The sequence below is a fragment of the Carassius auratus genome, chromosome 35 (assembly GCF_003368295.1).
Source record: "Carassius auratus strain Wakin chromosome 35, ASM336829v1, whole genome shotgun sequence".
Taxonomy (NCBI): Eukaryota; Metazoa; Chordata; class Actinopteri; order Cypriniformes; family Cyprinidae; genus Carassius; species Carassius auratus.
In genome coordinates this window covers 10551245-10569908 of record NC_039277.1, presented here as the reverse complement: position 1 = coordinate 10569908, position 18664 = coordinate 10551245, and the positions used below count along the sequence as shown (strand labels likewise).

The 18664-nt window shown below is 37.3% G+C and overlaps 2 protein-coding genes across 4 annotated transcripts in view; one reads left to right on the top strand and one right to left on the bottom strand.

The window, feature by feature from the left end:
• The window catches only part of LOC113054353 (clathrin heavy chain 1-like), a 38282-nt gene extending 22909 nt beyond the window's left edge, over positions 1-15373 (top strand). For both annotated transcript variants that reach the window (XM_026219859.1, XM_026219860.1), the window contains 23 exons: positions 1163-1315; positions 1406-1528; positions 1693-1830; positions 1914-2078; positions 2163-2343; positions 3579-3742; positions 5839-5964; positions 6031-6173; positions 6511-6745; positions 6836-6958; positions 7737-7882; positions 8040-8223; positions 8335-8527; positions 8612-8769; positions 9122-9394; positions 9479-9646; positions 9912-10061; positions 10610-10741; positions 10847-10957; positions 11063-11233; positions 11327-11548; positions 13900-13975; positions 14102-15373. In XM_026219859.1, the coding sequence (XP_026075644.1) occupies positions 1163-1315; positions 1406-1528; positions 1693-1830; positions 1914-2078; positions 2163-2343; positions 3579-3742; positions 5839-5964; positions 6031-6173; positions 6511-6745; positions 6836-6958; positions 7737-7882; positions 8040-8223; positions 8335-8527; positions 8612-8769; positions 9122-9394; positions 9479-9646; positions 9912-10061; positions 10610-10741; positions 10847-10957; positions 11063-11233; positions 11327-11548; positions 13900-13975; positions 14102-14238 (3672 nt within the window). In that variant the 3' untranslated portion in view covers positions 14239-15373. The remainder of the gene's footprint in view (positions 1-1162; positions 1316-1405; positions 1529-1692; positions 1831-1913; positions 2079-2162; positions 2344-3578; positions 3743-5838; positions 5965-6030; positions 6174-6510; positions 6746-6835; positions 6959-7736; positions 7883-8039; positions 8224-8334; positions 8528-8611; positions 8770-9121; positions 9395-9478; positions 9647-9911; positions 10062-10609; positions 10742-10846; positions 10958-11062; positions 11234-11326; positions 11549-13899; positions 13976-14101) is intronic.
• A 284-nt stretch (positions 15374-15657) lies between these two features.
• On the bottom strand, positions 15658-17123 carry LOC113054354 (peptidyl-tRNA hydrolase 2, mitochondrial-like). 2 transcript variants are annotated; one of them, XM_026219861.1, is made up of 2 exons: positions 17049-17123; positions 15658-16445 (listed from the first exon to the last, which is right to left on the bottom strand). In XM_026219861.1, exon 2 carries the CDS (start codon positions 16436-16438, stop codon positions 15929-15931), a length of 510 nt encoding a protein of 169 aa, XP_026075646.1. In that variant the 5' UTR covers positions 16439-16445; positions 17049-17123; the 3' UTR covers positions 15658-15928. The 2 variants fall into 2 exon arrangements, with proteins under 2 accessions (XP_026075646.1, XP_026075647.1); XM_026219862.1 differs by having other exon boundaries at positions 15658-16470; positions 17049-17093.
• Positions 17124-18664: the final 1541 nt, after the last annotated feature.

Sequence of the window (18664 nt, the reverse complement as noted above, 5' to 3'; positions counted from 1 at the left end):
GTATGTGGAGGGAGGTCGCAGGGGAGATGGTTATCTCCACACACACACACACACCCACAATAGCCTCTTCCTCTGTAAGCATGAGTGTGTGTGTGTGTGTGTGTTTGAGCGAGAGGCTCAGGGAACAGGGTGTTCTCTTCACGTTTTCTTTTCTTTTTTTCACAAACAAAAAAAGAATGCATATCCATATTTTTGAGACAAAGAAGGGGTCTGTGTGAAAGACTGAGTGTGAGAACGACTGTGTTTGTGTATAAATATGTGTGTCTGTAATCTAAGATGTTTGCTTGTGATGTGATGTCATGTGTTTGTTATGTGGGGCCGAGGGTGGTGGTGTTTTTTTTTTTTTTTTTCTTCTAAAGCACAGAGGAAAGTCTTGGCTTTCATTCCTCTGTTTTTTACAATATGCATTTATTATAATGTTTTTTTCATAATGTTCTTTCTCATAGTCTCAACAGGTGACATCTCTCGACTTGGTTTATTGATTGAACTGACATGATTTGGTTTATTAAGAGAGTTGAGGACCATGATGCTATGCTCAGTCCAGAAATACTCTGAATTAGGGCTGTGCAAAAAATCGAATGCGATTTTCATGCGCATCTCATCAGTAAAGATGGTCCTGTGATTAGAAGTATATCTCCAGCTTTTTTCCAGATTTTTTGCACAGTCCTAGTTCTGAATGGAAAAAATACACACAAATCGCACTATGCCAAATAAAGTTTTCCTTGTTTTCATTTCATCCTTACAATTGGACCCTCCTTAATAACCATTCAAAACATTTGGGGTCAGTGCTATTATAAAAAAAAAAATATATATATATATATATATATATATATATATATATTCGTACAGAAATTACTGTACGAAACAAAGAAAACTTTCATGTCACAAATTATTTATTTGAAATAAATGCTTTTGAACTTTCTATTCATCAAATAATCCTGTTTCCAGTGCTCCAACACAACTGCTTTTATCTTTTTGATGATGATGATAAAAAGTTATTTCAGCACCAAATCAGCATAACAGAATGATTTCTGAAGGACCATGTGACACTTTTCATTTTCACAAAAAGAACGGGCTCTTAAGAACCAAATGTATTTAAATTCACACTCCATTCTTAAACTGTATTCAACCTTAATTGCGTATTTCTGTTGTTTCTCTTCAGCTTGAATGCTCCGAGGAGTTGGGCGACTTGGTGAAGGCTGTGGACCCCACTCTTGCTCTTAGTGTCTACCTGAGGGCCAACGTACCCAACAAAGTCATTCAGTGTTTCGCAGAAACCGGCCAGTTCCCCAAGATTGTCCTCTATGCCAAGAAGGTATGATGACTGATCAGTCAATTTTATGGTTAAAAAGGTATAATAGACATAATGGACACCAATAAAGCATACTTCATTTGGTGTTTATAGGTGGGCTACACTCCAGACTGGATCTTCCTGCTGAGGAACGTGATGCGGATCAGTCCGGATCAGGGTCTGCAGTTTGCTCAGATGCTCGTTCAGGATGAGGAACCGCTGGCTGACATCACACAGGTCAGGAGGAGATGAAAAGGGAGTGGGAGATTGAGAAGAAAGGAATAAAAGGAGCAGAGTTTTAAATGATTTGGAGAGAAACCATGTGACCCAGAGGCCGTTTGTTAAGAACCATTTAATGAGCTCAGAAAGATGTTGACTGACAAAATGTGTTTTTCTCTCAGATCGTTGATGTGTTTATGGAGTATAACCTGGTCCAGCAGTGCACATCCTTCCTTTTGGATGCGCTGAAAAACAATCGCCCATCAGAAGGTCCACTCCAGACCCGTCTGCTGGAGATGAACCTGATGCATGCACCACAGGTACACACTACACACCGAAACGTATCTGGAAACACTTACTGTCATTGTGTTAGACTCTTTTCAAACAATACGGTCTCTTGCAGGTTGCCGATGCCATTCTAGGAAATCAGATGTTCACTAACTACGATCGTGCCCACATTGCCCAGCTGTGTGAGAAGGCAGGGCTTCTGCAGAGAGCTTTAGAGCACTATACCGACCTGTACGACATCAAACGAGCTGTCGTACACACACACCTGCTCAATCCAGAGGTACACAAATAGTTCTTGATATATCATACTGAATTGAAGTCTGGCCTTTTTTTTCATTCTTTTTCACTCTGTTAATGTCTGTAGTGGCTGGTGAACTACTTCGGCTCTCTGTCAGTGGAGGACTCTCTGGAGTGTCTGAGAGCCATGCTGTCTGCTAACATCAGGCAGAACCTTCAGATCTGTGTCCAGGTGGCCTCCAAGTATCACGAGCAGCTGTCTACCCAGTCCCTCACTGAGCTTTTCGAGTCTTTCAAGAGTTTTGAGGGTAAGAACTAGATTCCTCATGATTTACTCAACCGGTGTCACTGGAAAATACAACCACTTTGACATGGGCACATCATGGTCGCGGACAACCTAGAAATATCAGGGAATATTAAAACTTGATATTTTAGACGAGAAAAGGCTTTATAAGACTTTAAGAAATGTTTTCTTTTCTTTTACATTTTTTTCTTTGTATTTTCAGCAGTTGTACTTCACTATCTTTGAGTGCTAGACTGTTTGAAAAGATAGTATGCTTTCTGAAAATGTCTGTAAATTTCACATTTTCATTCCCTTTTTATAAGCATGAACATGCAGAAGGATGTCTTTGCACATTGTGCCATTTACTTTTTGAGGTCACCAGCAGAAGTTGTTTAAAACGGCATGGCAGATTAAAAACAAATCCAATATTTTTAAAACTCATTTTGAAGTTTCATCTTGCAAATTTTGAATGCAAGAACATGTCTTGTTCTTTTGAGTCTGTTTTAACCGATTTAACGAACTGATCAACAAATTGGTTCGCTTAACCATTTCCAATAACCTTATCCAATAATCACAAACATCTGAAAGTTCATAAAGTACATTCAAAAACAATAGTACTTAATAAAAAGTAGTGGATTAACACAACATTTTCCCTGTATATGAATCCCACCTAGAGTATACATTGGCCATGTTCCCTCTGATATATCTGGCAGGCCTAACAATTCTGTTGGCAGACACTGCTAGAAAATCACTCTTGAGTGTATTTGAACTTGTACGAAAATACTCATAGTCACTCTGCTGGTTGCCTTGCATAGTGCAGACACAATTTGACTGGTATCTTTGCCATGTAATGGCTCTGTTCTCTGTGTGGAGCAGCATGTACCCTTCCGTTCTGGGTAAAGGAGGACAAAAGGTTTGGCAATCAGAGCAGGCAGTGCACAGGGCCTGCAGCCGCCCACAATCCCTCAGGCTTTTCACATGACAGCAAAAGTGCTTTTGACAAGAAGCAAAATTTTTATGGAACACAATGTTCATGCAAATGTAGCAGCCTGAATTGGTAATTTAAAGGGTTTGTGGACCCTGTCATCATGCACTCACGTCATGCACTCATGTCATCCCAAACCATTTGACTTTGACAAAAAATCCCATTAAATTATCACAAAATCTGCCTATACAAAATGTCTAGATCAAACCGTAACTGCAATCAGATGTCTGTCCAGTAACGGTCGAGCGTCATTTATTGTTCTGTGCTGGATGCAGGTCTGTTCTACTTTCTTGGTTCGATTGTGAACTTCAGCCAGGACACAGAGGTGCATTTCAAATACATCCAGGCCGCATGCAAGACGGGCCAAATCAAAGAAGTGGAGCGGATCTGTCGAGAGAGCAACTGCTATGACCCTGAACGTGTCAAGAACTTTCTCAAGGTACTGCCAAGACTCTGTCAGTGAAATCCCTCGAAATGATCCATAGCTGACCGCAAAAAGCACATTATATTCTCTAGTTTCTCATCTGTTAAAACTTTCCATCTTTTTTTCCTCATTACATTTCCTGTTTTGTTCTTTTTTACGGATCGGTCTTTTATCATTTACATACGAACCTTTTGCAATTTCAGATGCAAGTGTACAAAATCGTTTAATGCAAGTTCTGTTATCTCTATTAACACCATTTGAGACAATTATCAAAATCAGTTACCACCAAAAAAAAAAAAAGTTACAAATTCAGCACAAATTGTGATAACAGTAAATGGTTAAAATAAATATTAAATATGTATCATTTAAAAAAAACAAGCCACAAGATTTGAACCTTTATAATGATCACAAATTAAGCTCACAATTGGTGCATGAAATAATTTGAACTCATCTTTACTTGTTTTATTTAAAATATTTAAATTTTTTGTTATTGTTATTTATTTATTAATTATACAGACACGGTTAATAAGCGATTCCATCAAAATAGTCTCATGCTAAAATGTATAAAGGCTTAATTGCATCCGTACATGAAATCACTTTCTAACCTTTTTTGTGTTGTTAATTTAATATTCCAAATTTGTTTGACAAAATTGCTACAGTAATTACGTCAGACATGCATAACCAGAAATTCATCTACTTTGAAAGTATTTCTAAGTCAAAAGAGTGATTTGGAAAACTCTCCAGCTAAAATAATAATACAGTTTTTACTGAATAATTCAATAAAGTACTTCAAAAATACCAGCTTCAGATCTCTGCTTCTAAAACCCCACTGCTGCTGGAAAAATATAATAATAATAATAATAATAATAATAATAAAAAAGAAAAGTTAAATAAAATATTAAAACAAGATAAAAAAGGATGAGTTGAAATTATTTTATGTGGTAATCAACATCGTTACAAATGCTATTGAAAGAGCCTGATTTAGGTTGATTCAGTACATTGTTTTAGTGTCAGTGACAATGAATAAACATACTGCACAATAAAAAGGAACATTTAATATCTTGGAAATTTTGAGGGGAAATCCAATAAAGTTGTATTCTCTTTTTATTAAAAAATGATCCCTATTTAGATCAGACAGCCATGTGCCGGTAGTTAAAACTCTTTTATCCTGATGTTGGCTGTCGTTATCTCCTGTGCTTTACCCTGTACTTATGGGATGCTCAGGACTTGAATCAGGTAAATTAAACCCAAGTACTACAAGACTACTTTATTCCCTTTTATTTTGCCATCCCTGCTTTTCTCCTAGTGGTCAGCTGTAGGATTAATACTGGGATTGATATGTGCAAAGCACATACAGGGAGGTTTAAAAAGCATTGACTGCTGGGAACAACCCTCTCTTGGCCTGAACTTGAAATGGTAGCAAGTGATCGGGCCGAGATTGAGTTTGTGGTTTTGTGGTACTATGTTTATGTGTGTTTGACTGTGGTTGACTTGTGACCATGTTCTACATAAATGGAAGCCTCGGGTCTTTTTCAGAATCGGTTCCAACAGAGTCAGACCTTATAAAGTTGACTTCCCAGTTGAACTCTGCCAGCTTCAGAGGGTGGATCCGGAAAGCCCAGTTTTGTGGATTGATTTGTGACTTGCTCAAATGTAATATAGTGTTGTTTAAAGGTTTACTGCAAATGTTCACCCTTTATAAATATATGTAGACACGCTGAATGTGTTGAAGGTTGTGGACATGAATTGTACAATCCCAGTTCATTAATCCTATATGTGTCGTAAACTGCGTGGTGGCAAAAGAATAGTTCAATGATTTAGCCAGCAGGGAGAGCAGTACTGCCACCTCAAAAGTTTGACATGATTCAATCCTTGTTTTCAGTTATAGACCTTCTTTTAACCACTAACCATCTAATTCTTAAAAAAAACATACTTTGTTTTTAACTACGTTACGATAACGCTACGTTATCTTCGAATCCTGTTTATAACCTTCTCAATTTGTCATTTTATTATTATTTTTACATTTTTATTTTGACTATATTACTGAACATGCTTTTTGTGTGTCCGGCATCTGACGTTATCTTCTCATTTCTCTGTCGTTTGACTGTCAGGAAGCTAAACTCACCGATCAGCTGCCTCTCATTATTGTGTGCGATCGCTTCGACTTCGTCCATGATCTCGTACTCTACCTGTACCGAAACAACCTGCAGAAGTACATTGAAATCTACGTGCAGAAGGTGAGTAATACTTACTGCTCTCAAAGCCTCTGTAGTCGAGCAGTATGTGACCATTTTTGTGTATAGGTGAACCCAAGCCGTCTGCCTGTGGTAATTGGAGGGCTCCTGGATGTTGACTGCTCCGAGGACGTCATCAAAAACCTGATCCTGGTTGTGCGGGGCCAGTTTTCCACCGATGAGCTGGTGGCAGAAGTGGAGAAGAGAAACAGGTATAAACTTTGCATCTAAACGTCGATATCAAACCAAAAGTTACCGAAACAAAAAACTTGAGATGGTGATGTTATGCTATCTTGGGTTCAAAACTATTACCGGACACTTCTGTTTATTTTAGCTGATGTTAAATCATTTGTTTGTGTACACCATCAGAGTTTCCAGATGAAACTTTGATTGATCAAGTAAACAAAGAACACAAATGTCAGTAGCTGTTCTGATAGTTGAACAACAGCAATATGGTGTATATAGTCATTTTGTGAGGGGGAGTGACATTTTTTTTTTGTAACTAAACATATTTATATTGGTTGAGTTTTTCATTTCTTTCTTCTGCAGACTGAAGCTGTTGTTGCCATGGCTGGAGTCTCGTATCCATGAAGGCTGTGAGGAGCCAGCTACCCACAATGCATTGGCCAAGATCTACATCGACAGCAACAACCACCCTGAACGCTTCCTGCGGGAAAACCCATACTACGACAGCCGTGTCGTGGGGAAATACTGCGAGAAAAGAGACCCTCACCTGGCCTGTGTTGCCTATGAGAGAGGACAGTGTGACCAGGAGCTCATCAACGTTCGTATGCTTGTCCATAAATAAGCTTTTGAGGACCAAGTTCAGTACAATAAAGCATAAAATACGTATCTTTTTATTTTTTTCCCTCAGGTATGCAATGAGAACTCGCTGTTCAAGAGTTTGTCCCGTTACCTGGTGCGTCGCAGAGACGCTGAGCTCTGGGCCAGTGTGCTTTTGGAGACCAACCCTTACCGAAGGCCCCTTATTGACCAGGTACACACATAAATGGGTGTTACATTCATCGCTCACGATATATAAACATGGATCATACAGGAATTGAAAGGGCATGATTGTTGTTTTTAATAAATGTCACATTAATATGGGTTGAAATAGTCTTTTTTTAAATAAATTAATGTTATTGAATAGATGTATGCATTGCATTTCTATTTACCATTCAAGAATCTGAGATGAGTGTGTTGCAGTACATTCTGGGATTCATAATCTGATAAATATAATAATTAATATCTTAATTATTCTACCTTTACATTGGAAAGCATTCCTGTGATCCCTTAACATTTTCCCTAGATAGGCTCCACTAGGCTTTGTAACAGACAATTTTTTATAGTTTGTAGTCAGAAAGGATTTTTTTTTTTTTTTTTGAGAAATAAGTACAATTATTCAACAATGATGCATTTATTCATCAAAAGACAAATCTTTTGCAAAATTATAAATGTCTTTACTATTTCAAATAAATTAATTGTTTTTTTTTCCAGCATCCTGAAAAAAAAATTATCATGGATCTACAAAAATATTAAGCAGCACAACTGTTTCCAACATTGATAATAAGAACTGTTTCTTGAGCACGAAATCAGAATATTAGAATGGTTTCTGAAGGAACATGTGACAATGCAGACCGCTTAAAATAAATCAATTACATTTAAATATTGAAAACATTTTAAACTCAAACTATAAATAATATGTCTTACAATCTCTGATTCTCTTTAGGTCTTCCTATATGTTTTTTGAATATCACGTTGTTTGTTGTCTTTAGGTGGTGCAGACTGCCCTGTCAGAGACTCAGGACCCAGAGGAGGTGTCAGTCACAGTGAAAGCCTTCATGACTGCTGACCTGCCCAATGAACTCATTGAGCTCCTGGAAAAGATCGTCCTGGACAACTCAGTGTTTAGTGAACACAGGTGCATACGCTCAAAAAGATTCCAACCTATGAAAATTTGGAACAGGCCATTTTTATCTGTTTTCTGACTTTTACAGACATAAGATTTCTGGCCCAAACAGTCTTTTAATGCACTTTTATTGAGTTTAATCTAAATCTAATCTTCGTCCTGTTCCTAGAAACCTGCAGAACTTGCTCATCCTTACAGCCATCAAAGCAGACCGCACCCGCGTCATGGAATACATCAACCGCCTGGACAATTACGATGCCCCAGACATCGCCAACATCGCCATCAGCAGCGAGCTGTTCGAGGAGGCCTTTGCTATCTTCAGGAAGTTTGATGTCAACACCTCTGCAGTGCAGGTATATAGTTCAGCCATACTTTCAGTAGCCTTCACTTTCAAATGTAGGCTTTCTGAAGTGATCTATTGAATAGCAGACAATGAAAGAGCTGATGTTTCCTGTCCTCCTCAGGTTCTGATTGAGCACATCAGTAATCTGGACCGGGCGTATGAGTTTGCAGAGCGCTGTAATGAACCTGCAGTGTGGAGTCAGCTGGCTAAGGCTCAGCTGCAAAAGGGTCTCGTCAAAGAGTCCATTGATTCCTACATTAAAGCTGATGACCCCTCGGCTTACATGGAAGTGGTTCAGGTTTCTTCCCAGAGTGGTATGTCCTCTTCTTTTCTAGTACTAGATGATAAATTATTGCACTTAATGAAATATTTCCTCTAATTCTGTATTCCTATCTCAGGTAACTGGGAGGACCTGGTGAAGTTTTTGCAGATGGCCAGAAAGAAGGCCAGAGAGTCATACGTGGAGACCGAGCTGATCTTCGCACTGGCCAAAACCAATCGTCTTGCTGAACTGGAGGAGTTTATAAATGGACCAAATAATGCACACATCCAGCAGGTAGTGCACAATTACTTTTTATGAAATCCCTTGTAATTGTTTGTGCTTTTGTCATTTTCATTTCTCGGTGTATGTATTATGTATATATATTAGTGGTCAACCGATATATCGGCCGATATTTGCCATTTTTTAAATATCGGCATCAGTAAATACATTTTTCTTCTTTGCCAATGTGTTCGAGGTGGGGAATTACATTTTTTTTTTTTTTTTTTTCAGATTTATTTTTAAATAATAATAAATAAATAAATAAAGAGTTTGTTTCACTTAACCGTACCAACAGTTTATTAAAGAGTAATTTACTATATAAGTAGAACAAACATATTATATAACACTGCTTTATTGTTGGACACAGGTTGGAGATCGCTGCTATGATGAGAAGATGTACGAGGCGGCCAAACTTCTGTACAATAATGTCTCCAACTTCGGCCGCTTGGCTTCTACACTGGTCCACTTGGGCGAGTATCAAGCTGCGGTCGATGGTGCCCGCAAGGCTAACAGCACTCGCACTTGGAAGGAGGTGTGCTTTGCTTGTGTGGATGGGAAGGAGTTCAGATTGGCTCAGATGTGTGGCCTTCACATCGTAGTTCATGCAGATGAACTAGAAGAGCTCATCAACTATTACCAGGCAAGTTGTGATCCTCCAAGAATAATCTGCAACAAACAGATTAAAATGGAATTGAGTTATAATGTTATAAAATGCTCTCTATAGGACCGTGGCTACTTTGAGGAGCTGATCACCATGCTGGAGGCAGCCTTGGGGCTGGAACGTGCTCACATGGGCATGTTCACAGAGCTGGCCATCCTCTACTCTAAATTTAAACCACAGAAGATGAGGGAACACCTGGAACTCTTCTGGTCCAGAGTCAACATCCCAAAGGTACACAGCACTACTAAAGATGATTGTTATTTCAGATGATGGTTTGTTAACACTCCTCTTTTTTTATTGTCCTTTGCTCAGTTTTGTTTAAACAGCAGTTCATTGATTTCTTCTTCCATCATCCCCCTACAGCTATAATTTAATTCAACATGTAATTTGATATTCTCCTAAGGGAAGATCTTAGTATCATCATCTGCAATGCACAGATGTTACGAAGTCTGTCTCCTCCACTTCTTATCGTCTGTTATTTTTCTTTCTCTTTCAGGTCCTGAGGGCCGCAGAGCAGGCTCACCTGTGGGGAGAGCTTGTTTTCCTCTACGACAAGTATGAAGAATTCGACAACGCCATCATCACCATGATGAGCCATCCCACAGATGCCTGGAAAGAGGGACAGTTCAAGGACATCATCACCAAGGTAAAGTTCAACTGCTTTTCCAGTGTAGATAAATATACTTCCAATGAACTTCTTTTGAGTTTAAACTCCAATAATCTTTTACAGAATTGCTATTGTTTCCAAAAATTAAAACAATCAGCATTTGCTAACAGAAATATATTAAAAAAGAAAATCGAAACATGCTCTATACAATTTCTAAATATCTATGTATTTGTCCATTTGAAAGTGACTTGTTAACATTTACATATTGTCAATTATATAATTATTTTTAATTGTAATTGTAGAACTGTAGCATTAAAATTATAATTATTAAATATAGTAATTATCAATATAATTATAATTATTAGTATAAATTATTAGTATAATTATCAATATAGACATTTAAAAAAAACGAAACAGGGAAATATTTAAAATGAAAAATGACCAAGTACATAACAAAAAATGAATACTGATCATATAAAAATACAAATGAATTAAAAATATTTATAAATAATAATAGTATATATGCAATATAACAATGGTATAAGCAATATAACAACACCAGTGATCGTGTTTCTTGTCTTGTTTAGGTGGCTAACGTGGAACTGTACTACAAAGCAATCCAGTTTTATCTGGACTTCAAGCCCTTGTTACTGAATGACCTGCTCATAGTTCTTTCCCCAAGACTGGATCACTCACGTGCGGTCAACTTCTTCAGCAAGGTAGAGAAAGCAAGCACAGGGCGGCCTTGCCTGTGTGTTGAGCCTTTGAGCTATGAACTCATTGCTGGTTTAAAATCAACTAAAATGACTTGTTTGTTTCTTCAGGTTAAACAGCTTCAACTCATCAAGCCTTACCTGCGGTCAGTACAAAACCATAACAACAAGTCTGTCAATGAAGCACTTAACAACCTCTTCATCTCAGAGGAAGACTATCAGGTACAAACAACACTGTAAAGTATTTTTCAGAAAAACTACAAACATAGTAGCTTTTTACAGTAGCTGCTGTCTGCCAACTCATCCGTTCAACTGTCCCGTCCGCAGGCACTCAGGACATCTATAGATGCATACGATAACTTTGACAACATCTCACTGGCCCAGCGTCTGGAGAAACACGAGCTGATTGAGTTCAGGAGAATTGCTGCTTACCTCTTCAAAGGCAACAACCGATGGAAGCAGAGCGTGGAGCTGTGCAAGAAAGACAAACTTTACAAGGTGAAGTGAACGACACGGATTTCTTGTCATGCTTTTTTAAAATGAAATGTAGCTGATCTGATTCATGACAGCAATGCATATTCTTCTACCCAGGATGCTATGCTGTATGCATCAGAGTCGAAGGACACAGAGCTGGCCGAGGAGCTGCTGCAGTGGTTCCTTCGGGAAGATAAAAAGGAGTGTTTTGCTGCCTGCCTCTTCAGCTGCTACGACCTGCTCCGGCCTGATGTGGTGCTGGAGACGGCGTGGAGGCACAACATTATGGACTTTGCCATGCCTTACTTCATCCAGGTGATGAGGGAGTACCTCAGCAAGGTAAGGACGGGCTGCTACTCTAAAATAAGGTACAAATGTACGGAGGACTAGGAATGCAACTTAGAAAATAAAAAGAGCATTAGTAATTGTGAATTAATACAAAACGATGACCTTTTTACTAACGCTTTAAGCTAAAATTAAATAATTTATAACATGGACATACAGTAAACTATATTTGTATCATAAAAAATTATAATTATTAGTATAACATTGATAATTGATGTCTTCACTTTATTAACTTGAAAATAAAAAATATGAAATAGAAAATAAAACATGAAACAAATGGGCTAACATTTTAAACATCAATTAAACAATTTGAAAAAATTTGTGTGATTTAAGTTACATATAAATTGTATAATTATGTAAATAATTTTGATAATACATCAAATAACAGAATACTAATTTAAAACTAGTAATGATAAAGTTTTAAATCATTTCAAATTTGTCCATTTGAAGTTATGAACATTTACATTTGTTAAAATTAGATGTAAAATGTAGACATTAATATATTAACATGAATTAATACATTTCATTATAATACATTTCAAATTTTTTACATGAATTAAAAGTATTTATTTTAAATATAAATATATTAATATATGTTTATTGATTTGAAAAGTTAAAAAACATTTTTATATTAGCATCCATATTTATTATAGGAATTAGTATAATTATATACAGGTGCTGGTCATATAATTAGAATATCATCAAAAAGTTGATTTATTTCACTAATTCCATTCAAAAAGTGAAACTTGTATATTATATTCATTCATTACACACAGGCTGATATATTTCAAATGTTTATTCCTTTTCATTTTGATGATTATAACTGATAACTAAGCAAAATCCCAAATTCAGTGTATCAGAAAATCTAAATATTACGTAAGACCAATACAAAAAAAGGATTTTTAGAAATCTTGGCCAACTGAAAAGTATGAACATTAAAAGTATGAGCATGTACAGCACTCAATACTTAGTTGGGGCTCCTTTTGCCTGAATTACTGCAGCATTGCGGTGTGGCATGGAGTCGATCAGTCTGTGGTACTGCTCAGGTGTTATGAGAGCCCAGGTTGCTCTGATAGTGGCCTTCAGCTCTTCTGCATTGTTGGGTCTGGCATATCACATCTTCCTCTTCACAATATCACATAGATTTCCTATGAGTTTGCTGGCCAATTAAGAACAGGGATACCATGGTCCTTAAACCAGGTACTGGTAGCTTTGGCACTGTGTGCAGTTGCCAAGTCCTGTTGGAAAATGAAATCTGCATCTCCATAAAGTTGGTTAGCAGCAGGAAGCATGAAATGCTCTAAAAGTTCCTGGTATATGGCTATGTTGACCTTCGACCCCAGAAAACACAGTGGACCAACACCAGCAGATGACATGGCACCCCAAACCATCACTGACTGTGGAAACTTTACACTGGACCTCAAGCAACATGGATTCTGTGGCTCTCCTCTCTTCCTCCAGGCTCTGGGACCCTGATTTTACTTTCATCAAAAATTTACTTTCATCAGAGAACATAACTTTGGACCACTCAGCAGCAGTCCAGTTCTTTTTGAAGCAAGACGCTTCTGACGCTGTCTGTTGTTCAAGAGTGGCTTGACACAAGGAAAGCGACAGCTGAAACCCATGTCTTGCATACATATGTGTGTAGTGGTTCTTGAAGCACTGACTCCAGCTGCAGTCCACTCTTTGTGAATCTCCCCCACATTTTTGAATGGGTTTTGTTTCACAATCCTCTCCAGGGTGCAGTTATCCCTATTGCTTGTATACCTTTTGTATACATCTTTTCCTTCCCTTTGCCTCTCTATTAATGTGCTTGGACACAGAGCTCTGTGAACAGCCAGCCTCCTTTGCAATGACTGTTTGTGTCTTGCCCTCATTTTACAAGTTTTCAATGGTCTTCTCTTCGACAACTGTCAGGTCAGCAGTCTTCCCCATGATTGTGTAGCCTACAGAACTAGACTGAGAGACCATTTAAAGGCTTTGCAGGTGTTTTGAGTTAATTAGCTGATTAGAATGTGGCACCAGGTGTCTTCAAAATTGAACCTTTTCACAATATTCTAATTTTCTGATACTGAATTTGAGATTTTCCTTAGTTGTCAGTTATAAACATCAAAATGAAAAGAAATAAACATGTGAAATATCAGTCTGTGTAATGAATGAATAGAATATACAAGTTTCACTTTTTGAATGGAATTGGTGAAATCAACTTTTTACTTATATACTTGTATTATTTTCACTTAAATTTAATTGACAATAAACCGGAATATTTTAAGATAGATTCCTAGTACTTAACATAATTATGATATATACACAGACTGAAAACTTGTTTTCCCTCATGTATTTAGGTGGACAAGCTAGAGACCTCAGAGTCCTTGAGGAAAGAGGAGGAGCAGGCGACAGAGACTCAACCCATTGTTTATGGTAAAGTGATGAAAGTGTATTGCGATTTAAATTTGAATAGTGTATATATATATATATATATATATATTATTTATTTATTTATTTATTTATTTTAATACTAATCAAACATAATCTCTCATTAATCAGGCACGCCTCAGCTCATGCTGACAGCAGGCCCCAGTGTGCCTGTCCCCCCGCAGCAGGCTTATGGCTACGGTTACGCAGCAGCTCCTGGCTACCCCCAGGCTCCTCAGGCCCAACCTGGTTTTGGTTATGGCATGTAATGACCTCCCGGTTTCCTGCTCACTCCTCTTCCTGCTGCCGCTTGGTTCAGTCCAGAATCCCCATAGATCTCTCTCCCTCAATCCTCCACCTGTCCGACTTTACCACTTTGTGCTCACAACGGGGGATTTGAGCTAAAAATATTATTTTACTGTACCTTTTTTTTTTTAAATGATTGCTTTTTGTTTATTGTGTTTTCTTTATACCATCATGAAGGACTTTATTTCTATATTGTCAAAGATTATCAAAAAAAAAATTCACATTCCAAATACTTACTAGATTTTATTTCCTGTCAATAAAAGGGGAATGGTGTCTGTAATGAGGAGGCTTGTGGAAGAACCAAGTCAGCGTTATGAAAATTACAAAACAAAATCAGATTTGCACTCTGCAGTCAGAGAAAAACAACTAATGTATCATTTTGATGTGTGTGAACAGCTTGTCCAGTCTGTCAACATTTAATATTGTATATTCCAGGAAAGAAAAGAAAATCGAGAAAAAACATACCACTACCGTCTCCACAAACAAACACTACTCAATACCGGTAATTCAATGGGGGTGTGTAGCTCTCGAAATATATAAAAAAAAGGTTATTTTAAATGCATAAAGATGTATTAATATGTTAACTTCAAACCTTTTCCCTGACCTATGCAGGTTTTCCATGTTTTGTTTTCTTTATGAAAAACAAACTTCTGTTGTGCAGTAACCTGTGCTCTTTGTGTGGGATTATCCATTTGAGGAGGGATACTGATTAAAATATATCCAAATATGTATGCAGCTCTCCACACCTGTGTTTTACTAACCTTACCCTTCTGTGCTGCAGTGTGTATGTTAGTTGTTGTGGTCAACCTACGGCACCGAAGTGAGACTAGAAAGCCAGTTTATCCTGCCAGTTGTTCCTATACCCAGTTTACCCTTTATTTGTAAGAGAAAAAAAATTACAATACAAAAAAAAAATCACATAGTAATTTGGATTAAGAACGATTAAACTCTGTGTGTCTTGTACTCAGTATTAACTGAGTTGACATAAATCATACATATATTGTAGTGATCTGATGTGCACAAAGAGAATGAGATTTTTCCCCCAGATTACAATATAAATAAAGGTTTCTTGTTTGTCAAGACAAATCTGGTTAAACAGATCGCGCCATGTATTCTTTTCCCAACAATCTATGTAATGTCTCCCCCTTCATACTCACTGGATGGTTTCTTTCTGATATTCATAACATAAACAAAGCTTTAAGGTTGGAATTTATGGCTTAATCACTCGTGTAAATAAAAATGTTAATACTCAAGCCTGATTTAAGAAGCCAGTTTGACAAAAATCCGGTGTTTTAGATCTATATGTTCACAGAATTTATCATACAAGCATTGTGGTGTGATTAAAAAGGGAACAGGAGGTGGGTTTTGCACCAAAGTCAAAGTTTTACCAAACAAAAGTCATTTATTCCATTGGGTATGAGGGGGGTTATTGAAATATGATAGAATTGAGATTCCCAAATAACTAATTTTCTGTACATAAGACTGACAAAAATGTATTCATGTTCAATGATGGAATGGTTGAACTGTTTACTTAAAATAAATGGTTAAACCTATAAATCAATGTGTCTTTTAAACCATTTTAATTCAACTTAACTCTTCCTGGTTGTATAAAAATGATAATTATTGGTCAAACTGCCCCAGTTAAGTCCCATCTTAAAACAATTTTAGGTGTCCAGTCACTTTATCAACAAGATCAGCAGGTCCTGGTCCCACGCCAAGAACCGTCCGAGACCCTGGTGCAATTTGGGTTCTTCCAGCATCTTGGATTAAACTGACCGGCAGTCCGACTTCTTTGGCGTGGGACAGCAGCTCCAGCAGACAGTCCTCGTCTGGAGCCTTGACCACCACTTTGGGCTGACCACAGTACTCCCACTGTTTCAGGAGCTCTGGGTTTCTGCGCTGGACCTGCTTATAAGCAGACACAGCAGCGTGGGAGCACTGGGCCGCCACTTTACCTTTGCCCATCTTTAAATCGTTTCGGACCACCAGGATCATTTTGAACTCTCCGCTCTCGCCCATCACGCTGGCTTCACTGTTTCCTAAAGCTGCCATCATGCTGTGGGGCGATCTGCCAAAACGCCCACTGAAGTGCCATCCGAGCCAGAGCCCACAGCCTACACCTGCCAGTATACCCAGAGCGACAGGCCCATACTGAGAATCCATCCTGTATCTGATGAAACACAAGAGTTCCCTATCTTTACACACACACAAAAACATAGTACAAAGTTTAATGTTACTACAATAAAACTGGTACTATCTGCTACTGGCATATAAAGTGAAACTGAATGACCGAAAGATTTGTATCACATATTCATTTACTATGTTTATATTAATAACAAAAACTGTTACTATAGTGTTTTAACCACGAGAAACTTTGGTTAGCACTTTTTTTTTTATCATATTAGTCTGCCTGTGTAATTGGAAAAGGAAAAATAGCATATAAAATTTTACAAAATGATTAAATGATGGACCGTGTGGAGGGAATCTGATGTTTATTATGTTCTATATTAGTAACAATAAATAATAAACTAGTTTATAAACGATGTATATTTGTAGTAAAAGTGTGGTAATACACAAGGTAATCAATATGCCAAAAAAACATTGCTACTACACTTTTACTATGGTTAATTTCAGTAATACTGTCAGTGCAGCTGGCTGGATTAAATCTAATTAAAATGTGTTCGATCAAACGAGCATTTATTAAGTATACTAACAAGTGCTGGCGAGACAATAGAGCATAAATGTACTTCTGAACATATGAAAACGGACTCACCATCAATCAAAATGATTCTGAAACCTGAAAGAACTTTCCCGCAAACTCCACGAGCGAGAAGGGTCTGGCTGCAGACCATGGGCGAGTGGAGCTCCACTCTCAAACCGGAAGTACGTCACCTCCACTTGAAAACATCAAGATGGCGTCGCCGGGAGTACTTCAAACTTAAAATCAGGTAATTTTATCTCTGCATCGCTAAAATGGTGAACTGACGCTGTTGTAACGTGCAGTGTAATAAAAACGCACAGGGCTTACGTGAAATTACTCACAAAATGATTAATAAACACTATGGATTTATAGATTTATATCGCGAGCAATGTCAATGTCAATCCTGTAATGAAGAGACTTTGCAAATATCTTTAGTTCATTCTTCCATCCGCTGAAGTGAGGTTTAACCTTTAAAAAATTTACATCTATGAATCTAGTATTTGCACAAAGTAATTAAGTTATTTATCAAAAAGTCTAGGATCTTTTCCTTCAACAATACTCCAACCTTAACTGAGATCACAGTCAAAGGGTGTATTGATATCTGTTTGAAATGAAGCCAGTTTTGAAATTCCAGCCAAAAAGTCTGTACAGATTCACATTGGAAAAACATATGATCTACAGTTTCAATATCTTTCTCACAGAACCTGCATGACTTGTTCTCCCAATTAAATCTTTCTTGTAGGAAGTTATTAGATGGATAAATGTCCTTTAGGATTTTAAATGTTACTTCTTTGGCTTTAGGAAAACTGGATAAGTAAAATAACACTTCCTTATTTTCTTTGCCTCTTCTTCACTAAATTCTTGAAGAACATACTTTCTTTTCAGTTGACTGGGGAAGTACAGTTTGGATAATACATTTCTGAAAAACTTATTTGTTAATTGTTTGCTCTTTAAATTTTTACCTTCAGTACATGATGGATAGCATAGATGTAACTTAGTTTTTGGTGGCTTGTGGTAAAATAATGTAGTAAATAATGAAAGGACACGATTGTTTTGTATGTGTATGCCTTTAGCATTTGTTATATAATGTTAAAAAGGTCATATGAGGTGGTTGTTTTCATATTTAATTTTTCATTCACTTCCAGGGATAGGATTGGCATGGAAGATGCAGCACTCTTTACATTTTAAATTTATGTTGCCACCCTAGAAGTCAAAGTCTTTTTACATGTGACATTAACATGTACATATTTATTTTTTCTATTTTGTTGTTCTGTTATTCTATTGTTTTACTTTTTGTTTCAGATCAAATGTATATCAAGTGTTATCCATCCTCATAACACCTCCACAAATAGAGAGTGGAACTTCTGAGCACCATCACCTTGTCTGCTTTGGGACTGTCATAGGAGAATGATGCAGTACTATTCTGTGTTGCATTTACAAAACGTCAGTACACAGACATAGTTTTGTTCCAGTTTTGCTGTGCTCATGTCTTCTTTGTGTCCCCAGCCCAGCAATCAGATGCATCAGAACAACAAAGCACAACTGTGGTGCCCCAGGCACCTTCAGCAACAAGTAAATTGCTTTAACTTTAATGATAATGAAATGTCAGTATTGTAATTAAACTTGACCCATCTGACGTAATTGTTCATGCCAGAGATTTAACAACACTGTCAGTCATGAGCATATTT